The sequence below is a fragment of the Ovis aries genome, chromosome 16, assembly GCF_016772045.2.
Source record: "Ovis aries strain OAR_USU_Benz2616 breed Rambouillet chromosome 16, ARS-UI_Ramb_v3.0, whole genome shotgun sequence".
Lineage (NCBI taxonomy): Eukaryota > Metazoa > Chordata > Mammalia > Artiodactyla > Bovidae > Ovis > Ovis aries.
This window is the reverse complement of record NC_056069.1, coordinates 3,930,739-3,947,126: the sequence shown is the minus strand read 5'-3', so window position 1 is coordinate 3,947,126 and position 16,388 is coordinate 3,930,739. Positions and strand designations below refer to the sequence as shown.

Sequence of the window (16,388 nt, the reverse complement as noted above, 5' to 3'; positions counted from 1 at the left end):
AATTTATAGTTTAGTCGTCTCCCCTAGTCCTGAAAAATGTTCCTATTGGACCAGTGATGCTAACCAACAAAGGCTCAGATGTACTTAATTTACCTGTCATTTGGGTCTCACCTGTCTCAGGTTTTGTGGATCTTGGATAAACCCCATTGGGATTGGGTTCAAACTGATCTGACCTGGAACTTGCGAGGGGAAATCTGTTCTTTCTTGGCAACTGAACCTCAGACTGGTCCTAGTACAACTGAGGACCCATGTGGCTATGCCGGAAATAGATTATTTTGTTACATCCTGTTCTTGTCATGCTGCTTAGAATAGAGATTCTGCTTCCCCCCTCACACATCTACTCCTTCCTCTCTCCAGCTTCTGTAAGAGCTCTGAAAAACCCTGGTGACAGTTCTGAGTTATGGGTGGTAGTTGTGAAGTGGACAACAGTGATTTTTTTTTTCCTTTGAAATTACTCGGGAATAAGCTGTTATCATTTTGTTGCTCACTGCTGTTTCTGAAAGTCACTAGGTGAAATGTTTTTCTGGCACTCAGCATTTTAACACATTTTAAACCACAGGTATTTGAGACAGACTGAATTAATTCTTGGGAAGAGAATTTGATTTTATTTAAATTGTCAAATTACTATTTGGAAGTTATAATAATTTACATTATTCATTATATAATTAAAAATAAAGCATTACTTAAAATTATACAGTGTAGTTTTAAAATATTATAAGTACTAGGTGTTCATTGGAGAAAAAGTTAGAAAATATGCATGAATAGAAACTATAAAAGAAAATGTATCCTTCATCTCCCTGCCAAAGAAAACTGTGAAGATCCATTTTAGTTTTGGGTTCTGGTATCTTAACTTTAGGGGCTTCCCTGGTGACTCAGATAAAGAATCCGCATGCTAATACAGGAAATGAGGGTTCGATCACTGGGTTAGGAAGATTCCCTGAAGGAGGAAATGGCAACCCACTCTAGTATTGTTGCCTGGGAAACCCCGTGGACAGAGGAGCCTGGCAGGCTACAGGTTGCAAAGAGTCAGACGCAACTTAGCGACTAAACAGCGTCTTACTTTAGATAATGTGTGTGTGTGTGTGCGCATGTGCGCCCGGGCCCGCAGTGTCACTCAGTTGTGATCGGCTCTTTGTGACCACATGGACTGATGAGAATTGTCTGGACATTAAAAATGTTTTTTTTAAATAATAGAATTTAAGGAAAGTTTGAGTTCTGGCTTTGAATTCTGATTCCACGATAAGTTGGTTGGATTGAATCTCTAAAACTTGGCAGAAAGTAAATTTCACTTTTCCACATTCTTATCCCTTTTTCTTTTCTCATTTCACTGAGCCCTTCTCCCCATGCTCTTTTCTTCCTTTAACAGATATCCCAGCCTGAAAATACAGTATGCTGTATTATCTATAAATATGTGGTTCTGTAGTACAGTTGCTAAGAGTTAAAGCATTAACATCCTTGGTTATATGGCATGTGGTTACTGTCAAATTCTGTCATAATAAAATACCACTATAAGGAGAAGAAAGCCTCTCACATATTGAGGCTTAGACCTCAATATTATGAATACTAGGTGTTCATCAGAGAAAAACCAGAACTAGGTGTTCATTAGAAGATGTGGATGAATAGAAATTATAAAAGAAAAAATATAAGTGTTCAGTTCTTGAAAATGCTTTGGAAAATAACTTTGAATTATGAATTAACATTTATCCTCTGACCTGACTATTATGATTCTTGGTTTTAAAAACAGTATAATTTTTTGGTGAGAGTTCACTATTTCTTATAGATTGCCATCAAACATTGTAACACAGAGCAGAAGTCTCTGTTGTAGGCTCTTAAAAGCTCTGTGGCCTTGTTTTCATTACAACTACTATAGCTTCTTGAAAAGCAGCAGTCTGAGAATTCAGACAATAGAATAGTTCCTAATTTGGATTAACTTTAATTCTTGCTTTATTTGCTTTGAGATGAGGACCACCTCCAGCAGAAACTGAATGGATGCTCTATAGCTTTCACATTCAGGTTTGGAGAGCTGGAGTTACATAATCTGTTTGAGCCCATTTACTGTATCATTCTTCAGAACACATTCCCACTCCTGGATGGAGAGTCTCAGTGGAGAGTGTGTGATCACCAGGTGATTACCGTGAAATAGATCTTTGCTCCCACTCAGGTATTCCACCATTTCATTACCTGTTTTATATTTTCATTACTCTGTTTTGTATTCGGTAGGTAGGGTATGGTGAGAGTTCTACTGGAAAAAAATTGACTTTAGGCAAATATTTCTGAAGGTAAGTATTGGCCCTTGAGTCTACTCTTTGTACCTTAGCTGAAAGAAATTTGCATTAATTGTAAAATAAAAATAAGAGACTGTCCTTAAGCTCTCTAATAGACTTATCTTTCTTTCTTTTCACCACGCTTCTCTCCAGCTGCTAATGGTCACTTCTCTGATTAAAAGTTTATTAGTTGTCTTATCATTGTCTCTAGCAATGGTTTGAATATTAAAAGTTTTTGATGTCTCATTTGAAGGAATTATATGATTTTAAGCTCTGATATTTCATAATATTTATAAAAACATGGCTTTTATTCTATTTACTTCATATCTTTATCATTCAGTTCAGTTCAGTCCCTCAGTCATCTCCGACTCTTTGCGACCCCATGGGCTGCAGCATGCCAGGCTTCCCTGTGCATCACCAACTCCCAGAGCCTGGTCAAACTCATGTCCATCAAGTCAGTGATGCTATCCAACCATCTCATCCTCTGTTGTCTCCTTCTCCACCTGCCTTCAATCTTTCCCAGCATCAGGGTCTTTTCCATTGAGTTAGTTCTTCACATCAAGTGGCCAAAGTATTGGAGTTTCACCTTCAGCATCAGTCTTTCTAATGAATATTCAAGGCTTATTTCCTTTACGATTGACTGGTTGGATCTCCACGCCGTCCAAGAGACTCAAGAGTGTTCTCCAACACTACAGTTCCAAAGCATCAATTCTTTGGCACTCATCTTTCTGTATAGTCCAACTCTCACATCCATACTTGACTACTGGAAAAACCACAGCTTTAACTAGACAGATCTTTGTTGGCAAAGTAATGTCTCTGCTTTTTAATAGTTGACATAGCTTTTCTTCCAAGGAGTAAGCATCTTTTAATATCATGGCTGCAGTCACCATCTGCAGTGATTTTGGAGCCCAAGAAAATGAAGTCTGTCACTGTTTCCATCGTTTCCCCTTCATTTGCCATGAAGTGATGGGACTAGATGTCATGATCTTAGTTTTCTGATTGTTGAGTTTTAAGCCAGCTTTTTCACTCTCCTCTTTCACTTTCATCAAGAGGCTGTTTAGTTCTTCTTCACTTTCTGCCATAGGGTGGTGTCATCTACATATCTGAGGTTATTGATATTTCTCCTGGCAATCTGGATTCCAGCTTGTGCTTCATCCAGCCTGGCATTTCTCATGATGTACTCTGCATAGAAGTTAAATAAGCAGGGTGACAATATACAGCCTTGACATACTCCTTTCCTGATTTAGAACCAGTCTGTTGTTCCATGTGCAGTTCTAACTGTTGCTTCCTGACCTGCATACAGATTCCTCAGGAGGCAGTCAGGTGGTCTGGTATTCCCATCTCTTGAAGAATTTTTCATAGTTAGTTGTGATCCACACAGACTTTGGTGTAGTCAGTAAAGCAGATGTTTTTCTGGAACTCTGTTGCTTTATTGATGATGCAAAGGATGTTGGCAATTTGATCTCTGGTTCCTCTGCCTTTTCTAAATCCAGCTTGAACATCTGGAAGTTCACGGTTCACGGACTGTTGAAGCCTGGCTTGGAGAATTTTGAACATTACTTTGCTAGCGTGTGAAATGAGTGCAATTATGCAGTAGTTTGAGCATTCTTAGGCATTGCCTTTCTCTGGTATTGGAATGAAAACTGACCTTTTCTAGTCCTGTGACCACTGGTGAGTTTTCCAAATTTTCTGGCATATTGAGTGCAGCACTTTCACAGCATCATCTTTCAGGATTTGAAATAGCTCCACTGGAATTCCATCACCTCCACTAGCTTTGTTCGTAGTGATGCTTCCTAAGGCCCAGTTGAATTCATATTCCAGGATGTCTGGCTCTAAGTGAGTGATCACACCATTGTGATTATCTCGGTCATGAAGATCTTTTTGTACAGTTCTTCTGTGTATTCTTGCCACCTCTTCTTAATATCTTCTGCTTCTGTTAGGTCCATACCATTTCTGTCCTTTATTGAGCCCATCTTTGCGTGAAATGTTCCCTTGGTATCTCTAATTTTCTTGAAGAGGTCTCTAGTCTTTCCCATTCTATTGTTTTCCTCTACTTCTTTGCATTGCACACTGAGAAAGGAAGGCTTTCTTATCTCCTTGCTATTCTTTGGAACTCTGCATTCAGATGGATGTATCTTTATCTTTGGGTTACTTTTGAGCAGACTTCTTCACTCTCTTGTGGAAAATGTTCCCACATGGTCTAGGAAACAGCAGCTTTCTTTGATGCTTGCTTGAACTGGCTTGGTGTTGACTTGATAGTATACTTTATCTCCTACCTTTTTGCCTAAGAAGTTCACCCAATCCTTGCCAGTGTGTTGCATGACCTGCTTCTATTCCTCTGACACATATTGTTGAAGCAGTATGTATATTGAGTTGCAGGAAAATAAAATCTTGTGCATGCTCAGTCATGTCCACCTCTTTGTGACCCTATGGACTGTAACCCTCTGGGCTCCTCTGTCCATGAGATTTTCCAGGTAAGAATACTGGAGTTGGTGGGTTACCATTCCCTTGTCTAGGGGATCTTCCCTACCGAGAGATAGAACTCTTGTATCCTTCATCTCCTTCACTGGCAGGCAGATTCTTTACCACTGAGTCACTGTTGATTAAAAAAAAAAAATTGGGCCATACACCTGGGAGGATTGGCTGTTAACTGGTGAGCTGGGAGGATTGGTTGTTAACTGGTGAGCTGGGAGGATTGGCTGTTAACTGGTGAGTTGGGAGGATTGGCTGTTAACTGGTGAGCTGTCCCACAGAGTGCAAGAGCTGCTGTCCTACAGGATGAAGGCTCAAGTCCGATAGAAAGGTATGGGGAGACCTTTGTGATTTGGCCCACCCCCCTGTGGTTTCTTTAGCTCACACTTAGAAACTTCCAGTTGAGCTATTTCAAATCCTGAAAGATGATGCTGTGAAAGTGCTGCACTCAATATGCCAACAAATTTGGAAAACTCAGTAGTGGCCACAGGACTAGAAAAGGTCAGTTTTCATTCCAATCCCAAAGAAAGGCAATGCCAAAGAATGCTCAAACTACTGCACAGTTGCACTCATCTCACACGCTAAAAAAGTAATGCTCAAAATTCTCCAAGCCAGGCTTCAGCAATACGTGAACTATGAGCTTCCAGATGTTCAAGCTGGTTTTAGAAAAGACAGAGGAACCAGAGATCAAATTGCCAACATCCGCTGGATAATGGAAAAGGCAAGAGAATTCCAGAAAAACATCTATTTCTGCTTTATTGACTATGCCAAAGCCTTTGACTGTGTGGATCACAATAAACTGTGGAAAATTCTGAAAGAGATGGGAATACAGACCACCTGACCTGCCTCTTGAGAAACCTAAATGCAGGTCAGGAAGCAACAGTTAGAACTGGACATGGAACAACAGACTGGTTCCAGATAGGAAAAGGAGTACGTCAAGGCTGTATATTGTCACCCTGCTTATTTAACTTCTATGCAGAGTACATCATGGGAAACACTGGGCTGGAGGAAGCACAAGCTGGAATCCAGATTGCCAGGAGAAATTTCAATCACCTCAGATATGCAGATGACACCACCCTTATGGCAGAAAGTGAAGAGGAACTAAAAAGCCTCTTGATGAGAGTGAAAGAGGAGAGTGAAAAAGTTGGCTTAAAGCTCAACATTCAGAAAACTAAGATCATGGCATCCGGTCCCATCACTTCATGGGAAATAGATGAGGAAACAATGCAAACAGTGTCAGACTTTATTATTTTGGGCTCCAAAATCACTGCAGATGGTGACTGCAGCTATGAAATTAAAAGACGCTTACTCCTTGGAAGGAAAGTGATGACCAACCTAGATAGCATATTGAAATTCAGAGACATTACTTTACCAACAAAGGTCCGTCTAGTCAAGGCTATGGTTTTTCCGGTGGTCATGTATAGATGTGAGAGTTGGACTGTGAAGAAAGCTGAGCGCTGAAGAATTGATGCTTTTGAACTGTGGTGTTGTTGGAGAAGACTCTTGAGAGACCCTTGGACTGCAAGGTGATCCAACCAGTCCATTCTAAAGGAGATCAGCCCTGGGTGTTTTTGGGAAGGAATGATGCTAACGCTGAGACTCCAGTACTTTGGCCACCTCATGCGAAGAGTCGACTCACTGGAAAAGACTGATGCTGGGAGGGATTGGGGGCAGGAGGAGAAGGGGACGACCGAGGATGAGATGGCTGGATGGCATCACTGACTCGATGGACGTGAGTTTGAATGAACTCTGGAAGTTGGTGATGGACAGGGAGGCCTGGCATGCTGCCATTCATGGGGTTGCAAAGATTCGGACACGACTGAGCGATTGAACTGAACTGAACTGGAAACTTTAGGTTAATTGCAGTTCGTTGCATAGGACTATCATTTCTTAGCTATTCGGCTTTGCTCATGTTATTCATTCTGCCTGGAATATCTGTTTCTCTCTTTTTTTCCCTTAGCGACCTCCTTCTCATCCTTTATGGTTAGTTCGGGCATCTTCCTCCTTTGAGTGTGTTAAGACTGTGTGCTTGTGTGCTTGTGTGTGTATGTGTGTTGTATTTACATGGCATATTCTCAAAGTTCCCTCCTATGAGTTCCCAGAGGAGAGAGGTCTTAATTGTGTTTCTGTCTGCAGATATAAATTCAGATAAGTTTTTTGTTGAATGGAGTAGAATTTAAGTGCTTCAATTCGATTATCTCAAGCATGATGACAGGAAATAGAATAGGTGGGTAATGGTTCTGTGGAAAGTAGTTTAAAGAAAAAATTGGAGAGATTTATGGAAAACCTAAATCAGATCTATGGAAAATCTAAATCAGAGTGACATCAGAGAGACAATTAACATAAAATACCCCTTTGAGTAGCTTGTAAAAGAATTGCCTCTTTGAGAAGGAATCAGGGCAAGATATTCAAAAACTATTCCATCTAGACACAGACCAGTTAGCTTTTGTGAGTTCTTCTAAAAGCTGGCCAATCAGAGGCAAGGTGCCTGCAGCCACTTTGCCCTTTTGATTTGTGGTTCCTATGGCAATAGGAAGAGAGCCTAGGACATTTCTCTCCTACCTCTGTTAATAACTTTGCTTTTGAAAAATGCCAAAAGCTATTATTCTTTTTGTCCTTACAGAATTACAGTGTCCCTCAGCATGGTGGCCCTGATTTTGGTTTTTGATTATACAGTGTGTATGACAAAATTAATAAACACTGTCAGTTTCCTTGATTAATGTTCTTTTCTTTGGCTATACAACATATAAGTATAAATCAGTCTAATTGGTTATTTGCTCTTACTGTTAGAATCCCATGTGAATTAGTTCCTGTTCTTTGTGGACAACCCTAAATTAGAGTATTGGTTGCTAAATGTGAACATTAAAACAAACATTTCTTAGGGGTTTTGTACCCCTTAAGGATCTTCATTGTGATCCCACTGTGCTTCTCGTGAGCTCCAGGCTGAAATCTCAAGAGGAAAGAGGCTTGGTTTGTATTGTTGTTAGCTTAATAAGTAGGTCAATAAGTGTTTGTTAAAATTGGTAAATACCCATGGTACCAGGATAAATTCTTCAGACATATTTTAACAATGAGGTAGTGTTCCAAAAGTTTAAAGATAGGACCACCGTTAGCTTTTTTTTTTTTTTTTAAGAGAGAGATAACGGTGTGCCTTGTGCCTTGAATGGCGCTCAAGGGAAGAGACCTTTGCACTATTCAGTGAGAGAACGACGGACATTAAGTTGCTCCACAGTAGTCAACATGGGTTTTCAACCAGGTCCCTAAATTTAAAATCAGCAGCTTCAAGAATCAATTACTATTTGTGGTCAAAGCTGCATTTTAATGCTCTTAGGTTGATAAATATGGAACTTTTATGTTTAGCCATGCTTTACAAATAGCTCAATGTCCTCTTGGACTGTTAGCCCTAAGAGTAGCCTTATTTAGACTAGCAGGCATAGGCATCTTTATAAAAAGATGGATGTATTTACTAGAGTGGCATTTTCTGTTGAGTAAAAACTATTTTTCAGCACTGTGGTTGGTTATTTAGCTCCAAGGTAATTGACTGTGAAAGTAGGGCAGTTCTAATATTTGTGATAAATACTGGCATCACTCTCTTTACCCCAGAATATCTTCCATGGGTGTTATAAAGATAAGTTCTTAGAAACTGGAGTGTCTTTAAAAAGTCTTTTTCTGAATATACAAGTTCGATGTCAAGCTTTAAAAAATACCTGTAATAAATATTTAATATTGTTAAGTTAGGTTCTCAGGTTTATTTTATGTTGTTTTCCATATTTTTATCAGTATTAATTAGATCATTAGATGATTAGGAAACTGCTCACTACTCTTCTTCTTTGGGCTTTATTTAGTTTCTTTACTTCTGAAGTCGGGGGGGGAAGTTTGTGAAAATTGGTCTCTCTCTCTCTTTTTTTTAAGTTTTGGATCTCAGGTTATTAGCAGAACCTAATCAAAATACATTACCTTATGCCTTCATGGTTTTTACCCTTTGAGGTAAATACATACTAAACTCTGCAGCAGGAAGCTGTTTTTACTGAATCAATGAAAATTGATTTGCAGATGAGTTTTGGTGTTAATTTGATATTAGTTGCTGAATACAGGTGTGATCCTTGAAGTCTGTTCTCAGGTATAAGTGATTCTGTGGTTTGGATAACTACAGAGATTCCAAAAAGGGAGCTTAAATTGAACTATGAGGATGTTGGACACTTAAATTAAATCATGTATGCAATCTACATGTGTATCCATATGTAATGTGTCTGGGCATTTTCTGTGCCCTCAATGTCTCGCTAGGCATCTCTGGATACAGTTTGTTGTAGTGGAAAGAAAGCATGCTTGCTTAGAGTCAGACAGGTTAACTTGTCCTAGTTCTGCCATCGATTAGCCCTTGTTTTCTTGCACTTTCAATAAGTTGCTGTTTAAACAAATCAAGCTCTGCTTTCCTGATCTCTGGTTTTCTCATCTGTAAAATGGAATCATACTTGTCTTACAAGGGTTTTTGTGAGGATTTACTATGTTAGCTGTCTGGCATATAACAAGAGCTTGATAAATGGCAGCTATTATTATTATATTATCCAAACATTTGTTCAGCATCTTTTATGGCACTCTTTGAAAGTGTTGGGGTGATGACATATGTATGCCTGGAGTAGCAGTGATATAATTCTACCATATTGGCTATGGGAAGCTTTGAAATGGAAACATACTATTGGAAATACATGGTATTTTCTTCATTACCAAAAACCTGCTCAGATTTTTATTCCATTGAGTCCACTGGTTTCATGTTCTTTAAATGCCTTTCCAAATAATCTCAATACTCCATTACATTATTGGTGGGATTTAACTAGAAAGTACAGATGGTGGATAGGAAGGAACCCAGGCTCACCTGAGTTCAAGAATAGTGGTCTTTGTTTATATTGTAGTTGGGGTAACCATAGAATTTACCTCCCAAACCAGAACACTTTTGAGAGTGAAAGTTATGCTGAGACCAGTGTAAACTTGAACTGTCCCAGGAAAGTGGGTATATTTAACCATCCTAATTATAGCTAGAATAAACAAGTTTATGAGGTTGGGTCTGAGACTTCTGGAGTATTTTGGTTGAACCCAAACACCCACCTTCAGTTTTGTTTTGTTTTGTTTTTTTTGATTATTCATTTTGGCAGAGTAAATTAATTGACCTTGGGTTTGAAAAAGTACTTATTGAATACCACAAATAATCTAATGGTTTAAAAATACTAGCTATATTGTATTTGTTTATATTTTACTTTTTTGCTTAATTCCCTTAAAACCAGCAAGCTCTTAAAGAATAATGGGAATGGGTAAATGAAGTAAGCTTTTAATTCTTACTTGTGTTAAATGAACATTGTAAGCAAAGTCCAAAATGAAAGTCATGATTATTCTAAAGTTTTTTTTTTTCCTTTGTGAAAGCAGAGATCTGGGTGACACTCAAAACCAGATGTGTTTTTATCAGCTCTTTTGTCTCCTTTATCTATCAATCTGTTGCTCATCTTTCTTGCTCTTTCTGCCTTGTGTCTCCAGGTGCCCTGTGATTTTATCTAGGGAAGTGCAGAAACTGTGCCCAGATGATCAAGTTTCAGGTGATCACAGCTTTCATAATAGAGGCATCAGAGTCTTGTGGAATGAATGTGGGTTTTAATAGCGGCAACCAAAGTTTGAAATTCTGACTTTCCCCTCCTTTGCTGTTTGTCTTTGTGCAAATGACTTACCTTTGAACCTCAGTTTCTTGACACTGTGGTGTGGTAATTAGAGAACACATTTAAAGTGCCTGGCCCCATAGTAGGTGATGTAATGATGGCATTTGTAATTATACAACATAGACCAAAAACCACTGAGGCTTCCCTGGTGGCTCAGATGGTAAGGAATCTGCCTGCAATGCTGGAGGGTTCGATCCCTGGGTTGGGAAGATCCCCTGGAGGAGGGCATGGCAACCCACTCCAGTATTCTTGCCTGGAGAATTCCATGGACAAAGGAGCCTGGTGAGCTACAGTCCATGGGGTCACAAAGAGTTGGACACAACAGAGCTACTAAGCACATGATGTTAGAGTCGCAGTCTCACGACTAATCTTGTTTTGCCCTCATACTTGACAGTTCCCTTTAACGGGTTTCCACTGAAACATCTTTCTCTCCCTCTTGATTCTGCTCACGGTACCCTGAGGAGTTAGTGGCTGGCAGCAGAAACCTCCTTTCCGTAGGACAGGAAGTGGGCCCTCTCCCAGGTTTCCGTAAGTTTCGCTGGACTGCCACCCCTGACCTCCAAGCTGCCGTGGGTGCTCCCCCTGCCCGACTAACATTCAAGTTGCCTGTGTGAAGGAGTGATTTGTTGCGGCCTCTAACTGCTTCTTCTCTTCCTCCCTTTTTGTCATCCTGCAGTGTTCTGTGCCAAGGTCTTTGTGGCTAGGCTGCGCCAACCTGGTAGAGAGCATGTGCGCACTGAGTTGCCTGCAGAGCATGCCCAGTGTCAGATGTCTCCAGGTGCCTCTCTTCTTTCTTGTTGTAAATGTGTTTTTTACGTATACCATGAACATTTGTTGAAACTTGCAGTAGTGTGTTTAATCCAATGTTAAGTCTGCTAAATGTTCTGTGTAACCCTCTGCTTTCCTCCAGCCTGGGTGCCCTACATGGAGGAGTTCATACCTAGAGGGGCCCTTCTGAGCAAATGGGTCTTTGGCTGGGCCCTATTCTGCTCCTCTTTTTCTGCTCCTGCTTTTTATCCTCCCAACCCCCACCTTGAATCTGTGATTCTCATGTTTAATAGTTGTGCATGTACCCCCAAAACCTTGACATTTTCCATTTGGCTACTTTTAACAGTTCTTTCTTGAGTTGGGAGGGTTTCATAATTAAAGTGGTGGTTTTTCTATTTTGAAACTCATCCTTTTGGCTTGCTTTTTCTCCCTCCTTCCATAAAGGAGTGGAGAGGGAATCACTAACAGTATAAAGCCTCAAATTGAAGTTTATAAAGATCACAGCTTTATGCTGGCAATAACTGTCAGTTTGGGCCACCTCCCAAAGATCTGACACTTGTCCTTAGGGTCTACCCAGTTTTCCAGGCCGAGGCTGGCAGAGAATTCCACAGATAAAAGTAAAACTCTTTGGGGGTGTGGGAGGGGTTGCTCCGATAAAAGCTATTAGCAGGAGTGCAGCTGGGCTGACCTCATATGTTGGGATGGATTCTAAGAGAGTCAAGGCGGAAAACATTGTGACTTTATTGAGGAAGCTCTGTTTAGAGAAAGCATGTGTTTAATTCAGTATGGTTTCAGTAGCAGTATTCAGTTTTCATCACTGTATATTCCAGACAGTTTGATGTATCTTTAAAAAGGAGTATTGAATTCCTGGCATCCTGCTGAGACTGCCCTGTTTTAGGAAAACACTGTAGAATCAGAAAATGATTTAGAGGGATCTTTTTGATGGAGTGAGTTTACTTTACTGTTCTCAAGGTAATCTCTCTATTCATGTTTTCAGTCTTTAAATGGAGTTGGGGAGCCAGGAAAGGGGAAAAATTTCCTTCATATTGGGATTGTGAACATTCTGAGCTGCGCTGGTGTGGTTATTGCTTCAGATTGCTTTCTTTAGAAAACAGTTAACTTGAGAGTAAAGTCAATATAAGATCCAGTTGTCTTAGAGTCTATATGAAAAGTTGAGTTAGGACTCTTAGGGTCCAGGGATTGGGTGTTTCAGTAATGCTCCAGTGTAATGCATATTTACTCTTGGAAAAGCAGCTTCTCTGCATGTGATACAACTTTAACAAAAATGTTTTTGAAATAGCAGACTGAGATTGCATGTGCTCTCCTTGGTGCTAAATAACGGATATTTGCATTATAGTAATAGTGTGTACATCTTTGTCTTCTATTTTTCTGAAAATGCTTACTTGAATGTTACAGTTGCTTTTTAGTGGATTGATCCAGTTTCTATCCAGAAATTTAAGCAGGCGAAGAATTGTAGTTGTTAATGACATCTGGAAGTGCAGATTATTTTTATTGCATTCAATTAAAAGTAATTGACCAATGGAAGGCATTATTCAGTATATTTTAGTAGCAGTATTGTGAATTCTCTGGAGTTGGGGTGAGTGGGAGGGAGCAAATAGGGTTTTTACCTTGAAAATGGAAACCCAGATAAGTTAATTCTTTGATTCATCTCTCCCAGTGAAAATCATTTAAGAGAAAAAATATAAACGTTGCCTTGAATAGACCTTAAAATAACGTGAAATATTGAGTGATATTCACTGAAATGTTAATGGAACAAATAGTGTCTTCAGAGGTGCACTGGGGAATTTTGTTTATTTAGATTTTATTTTCTTTAGTTTATGGAACAGTATGCAGCACAGTAAAGTGAAACATGTACTCAGCTGATTGGAGTTAGCAGATCATTCTATTTTGTTCCATTTGTGAAAGGAAAGTAAACATATATAAATGAACTTGGAAGACTTTCCTTCTCTCTGTTCTTTGGTTTTATATATTATTTTAATTGTCTACCTCCAGTATCCAAAACAAATACTAAAAGTTAGTGACTTAATTTGAATAGAGGCTTTTTCAAAGAATGCCTGTTGCTTATAAGCTGCCTCTTATTCTCATCACAGAGGTGACTTCTGCGTTCATATTCTCAGCAAGCCCATTTTAAGAAGGCCCTAGAAAAGCAGGAACAGGCTACCCGAAGAGCCTGGCTGACTGTGCTAGAGCTCTGGAATTGCATGAAAGGGCCACCTTAAAATGACCAAATGCACCAGGGAACAGTTGCAACTTGAGCCAACTAGCCTATCTATTGGCTGATTTATCATACCATTTGAAAAGCAGGAGTAAAGTTAGTACTGTAGTTGCCTTTAGGCATAATGTATTCCTCTAGTTTCTGCTGGGAGAGAGGAAAAGGAATAGTAAAGACTTAAAAAAATAAAAACCATTCATTACCTCAATAAAACTGTTAAAAAAAACCCCACTCAGCACCAGTTGTACTCAGGGCTTCATATATATTAGCTTTGTGACAACCCTATGAGGTAGGTATTATTCCCAGTTTTTCAGATGTAGGAACTGGGTCTCAGAGGTGATATGTATGATTCAACTCAAGTTAATCTGTGAAGTGGTAGAGCTAGCGTTTGAATTCAAGATTTGCGTGATTCCAAAATTGATTTTCTTTCCTCTACACTGGAATGCTACTATTTCTAGAGTTTTCCATTTTGGTTTTGTTTGTGAAAACTTTGCTACTGAGATATCCGGTGTGTGGCTTATTTAGTCATTATTTAAAAAGAAAAAAAGAAAAACCTGCCTAATATCTATGGAGGGAGGAAATTACATTCCCCTTACCAAGCTGAGCCCTCCTGAATCTTAAAGCTAGTGAGGTTGCTGAGTGGCTTTTCTGAAAATTCAGTTCTATGAATATTTACTGAGCAATTGGTATGTGCCAGGGCCTATATTGGTGCTGGGTGTATAAAGATGAGCAATGCAGATTTAGTCCCTGCTGTCTTGGAGTTCATTGTAATAAGCAGACCTGTGGACAAAAATTCAGCCTGAACCACAAATAAAGTCCAGGTGTGTATGTGTGTGTAATGAAATTCTGATGTTAGCCAAATATACGCACACTTACATATATACACATAGATACATACTTGTAAAAACTGTGACTAACCCTCAACATTTTTTTGAAACAGTTGAACTAGAATATCTGAATTCCTCTGAACTAAGCTAAACTAAATCAATATTTCAGTTGGTTCAGTTATTCAGATTCAACCAGTTGCTTGTTATATCATATAATCAAGAGTTCAGACCATGTATCTATCACATATTATGTATGATAGTATAATCATCATTTAAGTATCATTTATGACTATATATTACAGGTGTCATAAAATACCCACCTTGTTTTTATGTGTTAGGCTCTAGGTACTAGGTTATCTCATTGAATTCTCTATGGAGAAGTTTTCTAGTTTGGCTTCTTTGTCTATCAAGTTATGGAATTTAATTGACTTGCCTGAGGTTACACATTTATTTAAGTGGCAGAACTAGGTTAAGAGCCTGGATCTGGGGACTTCCCTGGTGGTCCATTGGTTGGGACGCTGCACTCCCAGTGCAGGGGACCGGAGTTCGGTCACTGGTTGGGGGGCTAGATCCCTCATGCCCCAACTAAGAGTTCCCATAATTGAGACCCCACAGCCAAAGAAGTAAATAAATATTAACAACCAAAAAACCTAGATCTGGGTAACTGCAAAACCAGTTGCCAGTTAACTTGGCAACCACCATTTTGGGGTTGAAAAAAATTCCCTTTTATTTTTATTATTAAAAGTTGAAGACTGATGCACCTGGAATGTAGAGGTTCTGTGCAGTGAACTGACATACTTTCTTGATTATGCCATTTACGAGTTCACAGCTAGGGAGAGTGTTAGTGATACGCCTTTTTAAAGAGTTGGCCTGATTATGATGGCTTGGAATGACAGAAGGGATCCTGTGGATCGAGTTTCAGTGCCTGTCTCCTCGTTCGCTTTGGGTAGTCACTAGTTCCAGTATGCAGTAGGGGGAGATAGCATCCACACCCTACCATTGGTTGGCTGTTGAGGGAGTGAAACTTCGCTTCGTTCATCGCCTGTGCCTGGTGCCCTGTCCGGCCTGACAGCCTCGGAGCCCAGGGCAGGATCAGAGTAAGGGGAAAGGCTGGCTGTGCGACATGGCCCCTGCCGTCAGGGCTTCTTGCTTTGTCCAGGGCTGTCTCCTTAGGTCAGACCTGGCTGTTCCAACTCGGTGTCTTTTTTTTTTTCTAGTAACTGTTGGGGATTTATTATTTCTTGTTCATTAGTCTGTTGAACTCTAGGGCCAATAATGGGAAGGCTTGACATAACCTTTCAATGGTAGAGTGCAGTATTTTATGAACATTAAAAACCTTTTTTTTCTCTTTATAAGAAAATTTACTCAATATAGTTTATTTTTTAAAAAATCCACTGGTAACCCCACCACTCAGAGAACATTTGTTGCTGTTTTAAGGTCTCTCTTCCTCCTGCCTGTTGGGCAGGAAGGAATTCATCAAATTTTGCAGGTTCTCTTCATTATTGTGGTGATGAAAATGATTATAAGAGTGGTGTTTTAATGTCCTATGGAACCCCACAGTGTGACTTTGGAATCATGAGAAGGATGAAAGAGGGTTTAGCATAATGCCGTTCACACTTCTACTCACCTGGAATAGCTCTGGATTTAGCTGTACTAGATAGCAAGACTATTAGCAAGATTTTATGTGAAAAATTCTATGGAAATTTCCAAACACACAAAAGTAAAGAGACCCTTTCAACTCAACTGCGAACAATTTTCAAAATGAAGCTATTCTTAGTCCAACTTTCTCTTTCTTGAACTTTGTTTTTTTCTGGAGCATTTTTAAACAAATCTAAGATAGCTTTAAAAAAAGGAGCATGACAAATCACTGTTTTATGTTAGCAAAAAAAAGAATCGTAAAAAAGGTTCAAAGAATTAAAAATAGTACAACTAATATAAAAAGTTATAAAAGGCATATGTTTCCTTTGAACCCAGGTCTCACTTCCCAAAGTATTACTTAGGAGTTTCTCCTGTTATCCTTTAGATAGAAGCTTAAAAAACAACAAATATGACTATATTATACATATTACTTTTCAATTAATAGCTTTTTCAAATTAGTAAGATACATTGCCCGTCTTTCCAT

The 16,388-nt window shown here is 39.3% G+C and overlaps 1 protein-coding gene across 12 annotated transcripts in view; it reads left to right on the top strand.

Annotated features, from left to right (window-relative positions):
• FBXW11 (F-box and WD repeat domain containing 11) overlaps positions 1-16,388 on the top strand; it is a 130,552-nt gene that overhangs the window by 29,711 nt on the left and 84,453 nt on the right. For 6 of the 12 annotated variants that reach the window (XM_015101231.4, XM_015101228.4, XM_042233668.2 and 3 more), the window contains one exon: positions 11,115-11,216. The exons of the other annotated variants lie outside the window; for them this stretch is intronic. In XM_015101231.4, the coding sequence (XP_014956717.1) occupies positions 11,115-11,216 (102 nt within the window). The remainder of the gene's footprint in view (positions 1-11,114; positions 11,217-16,388) is intronic. 12 annotated transcript variants of the gene reach the window in all.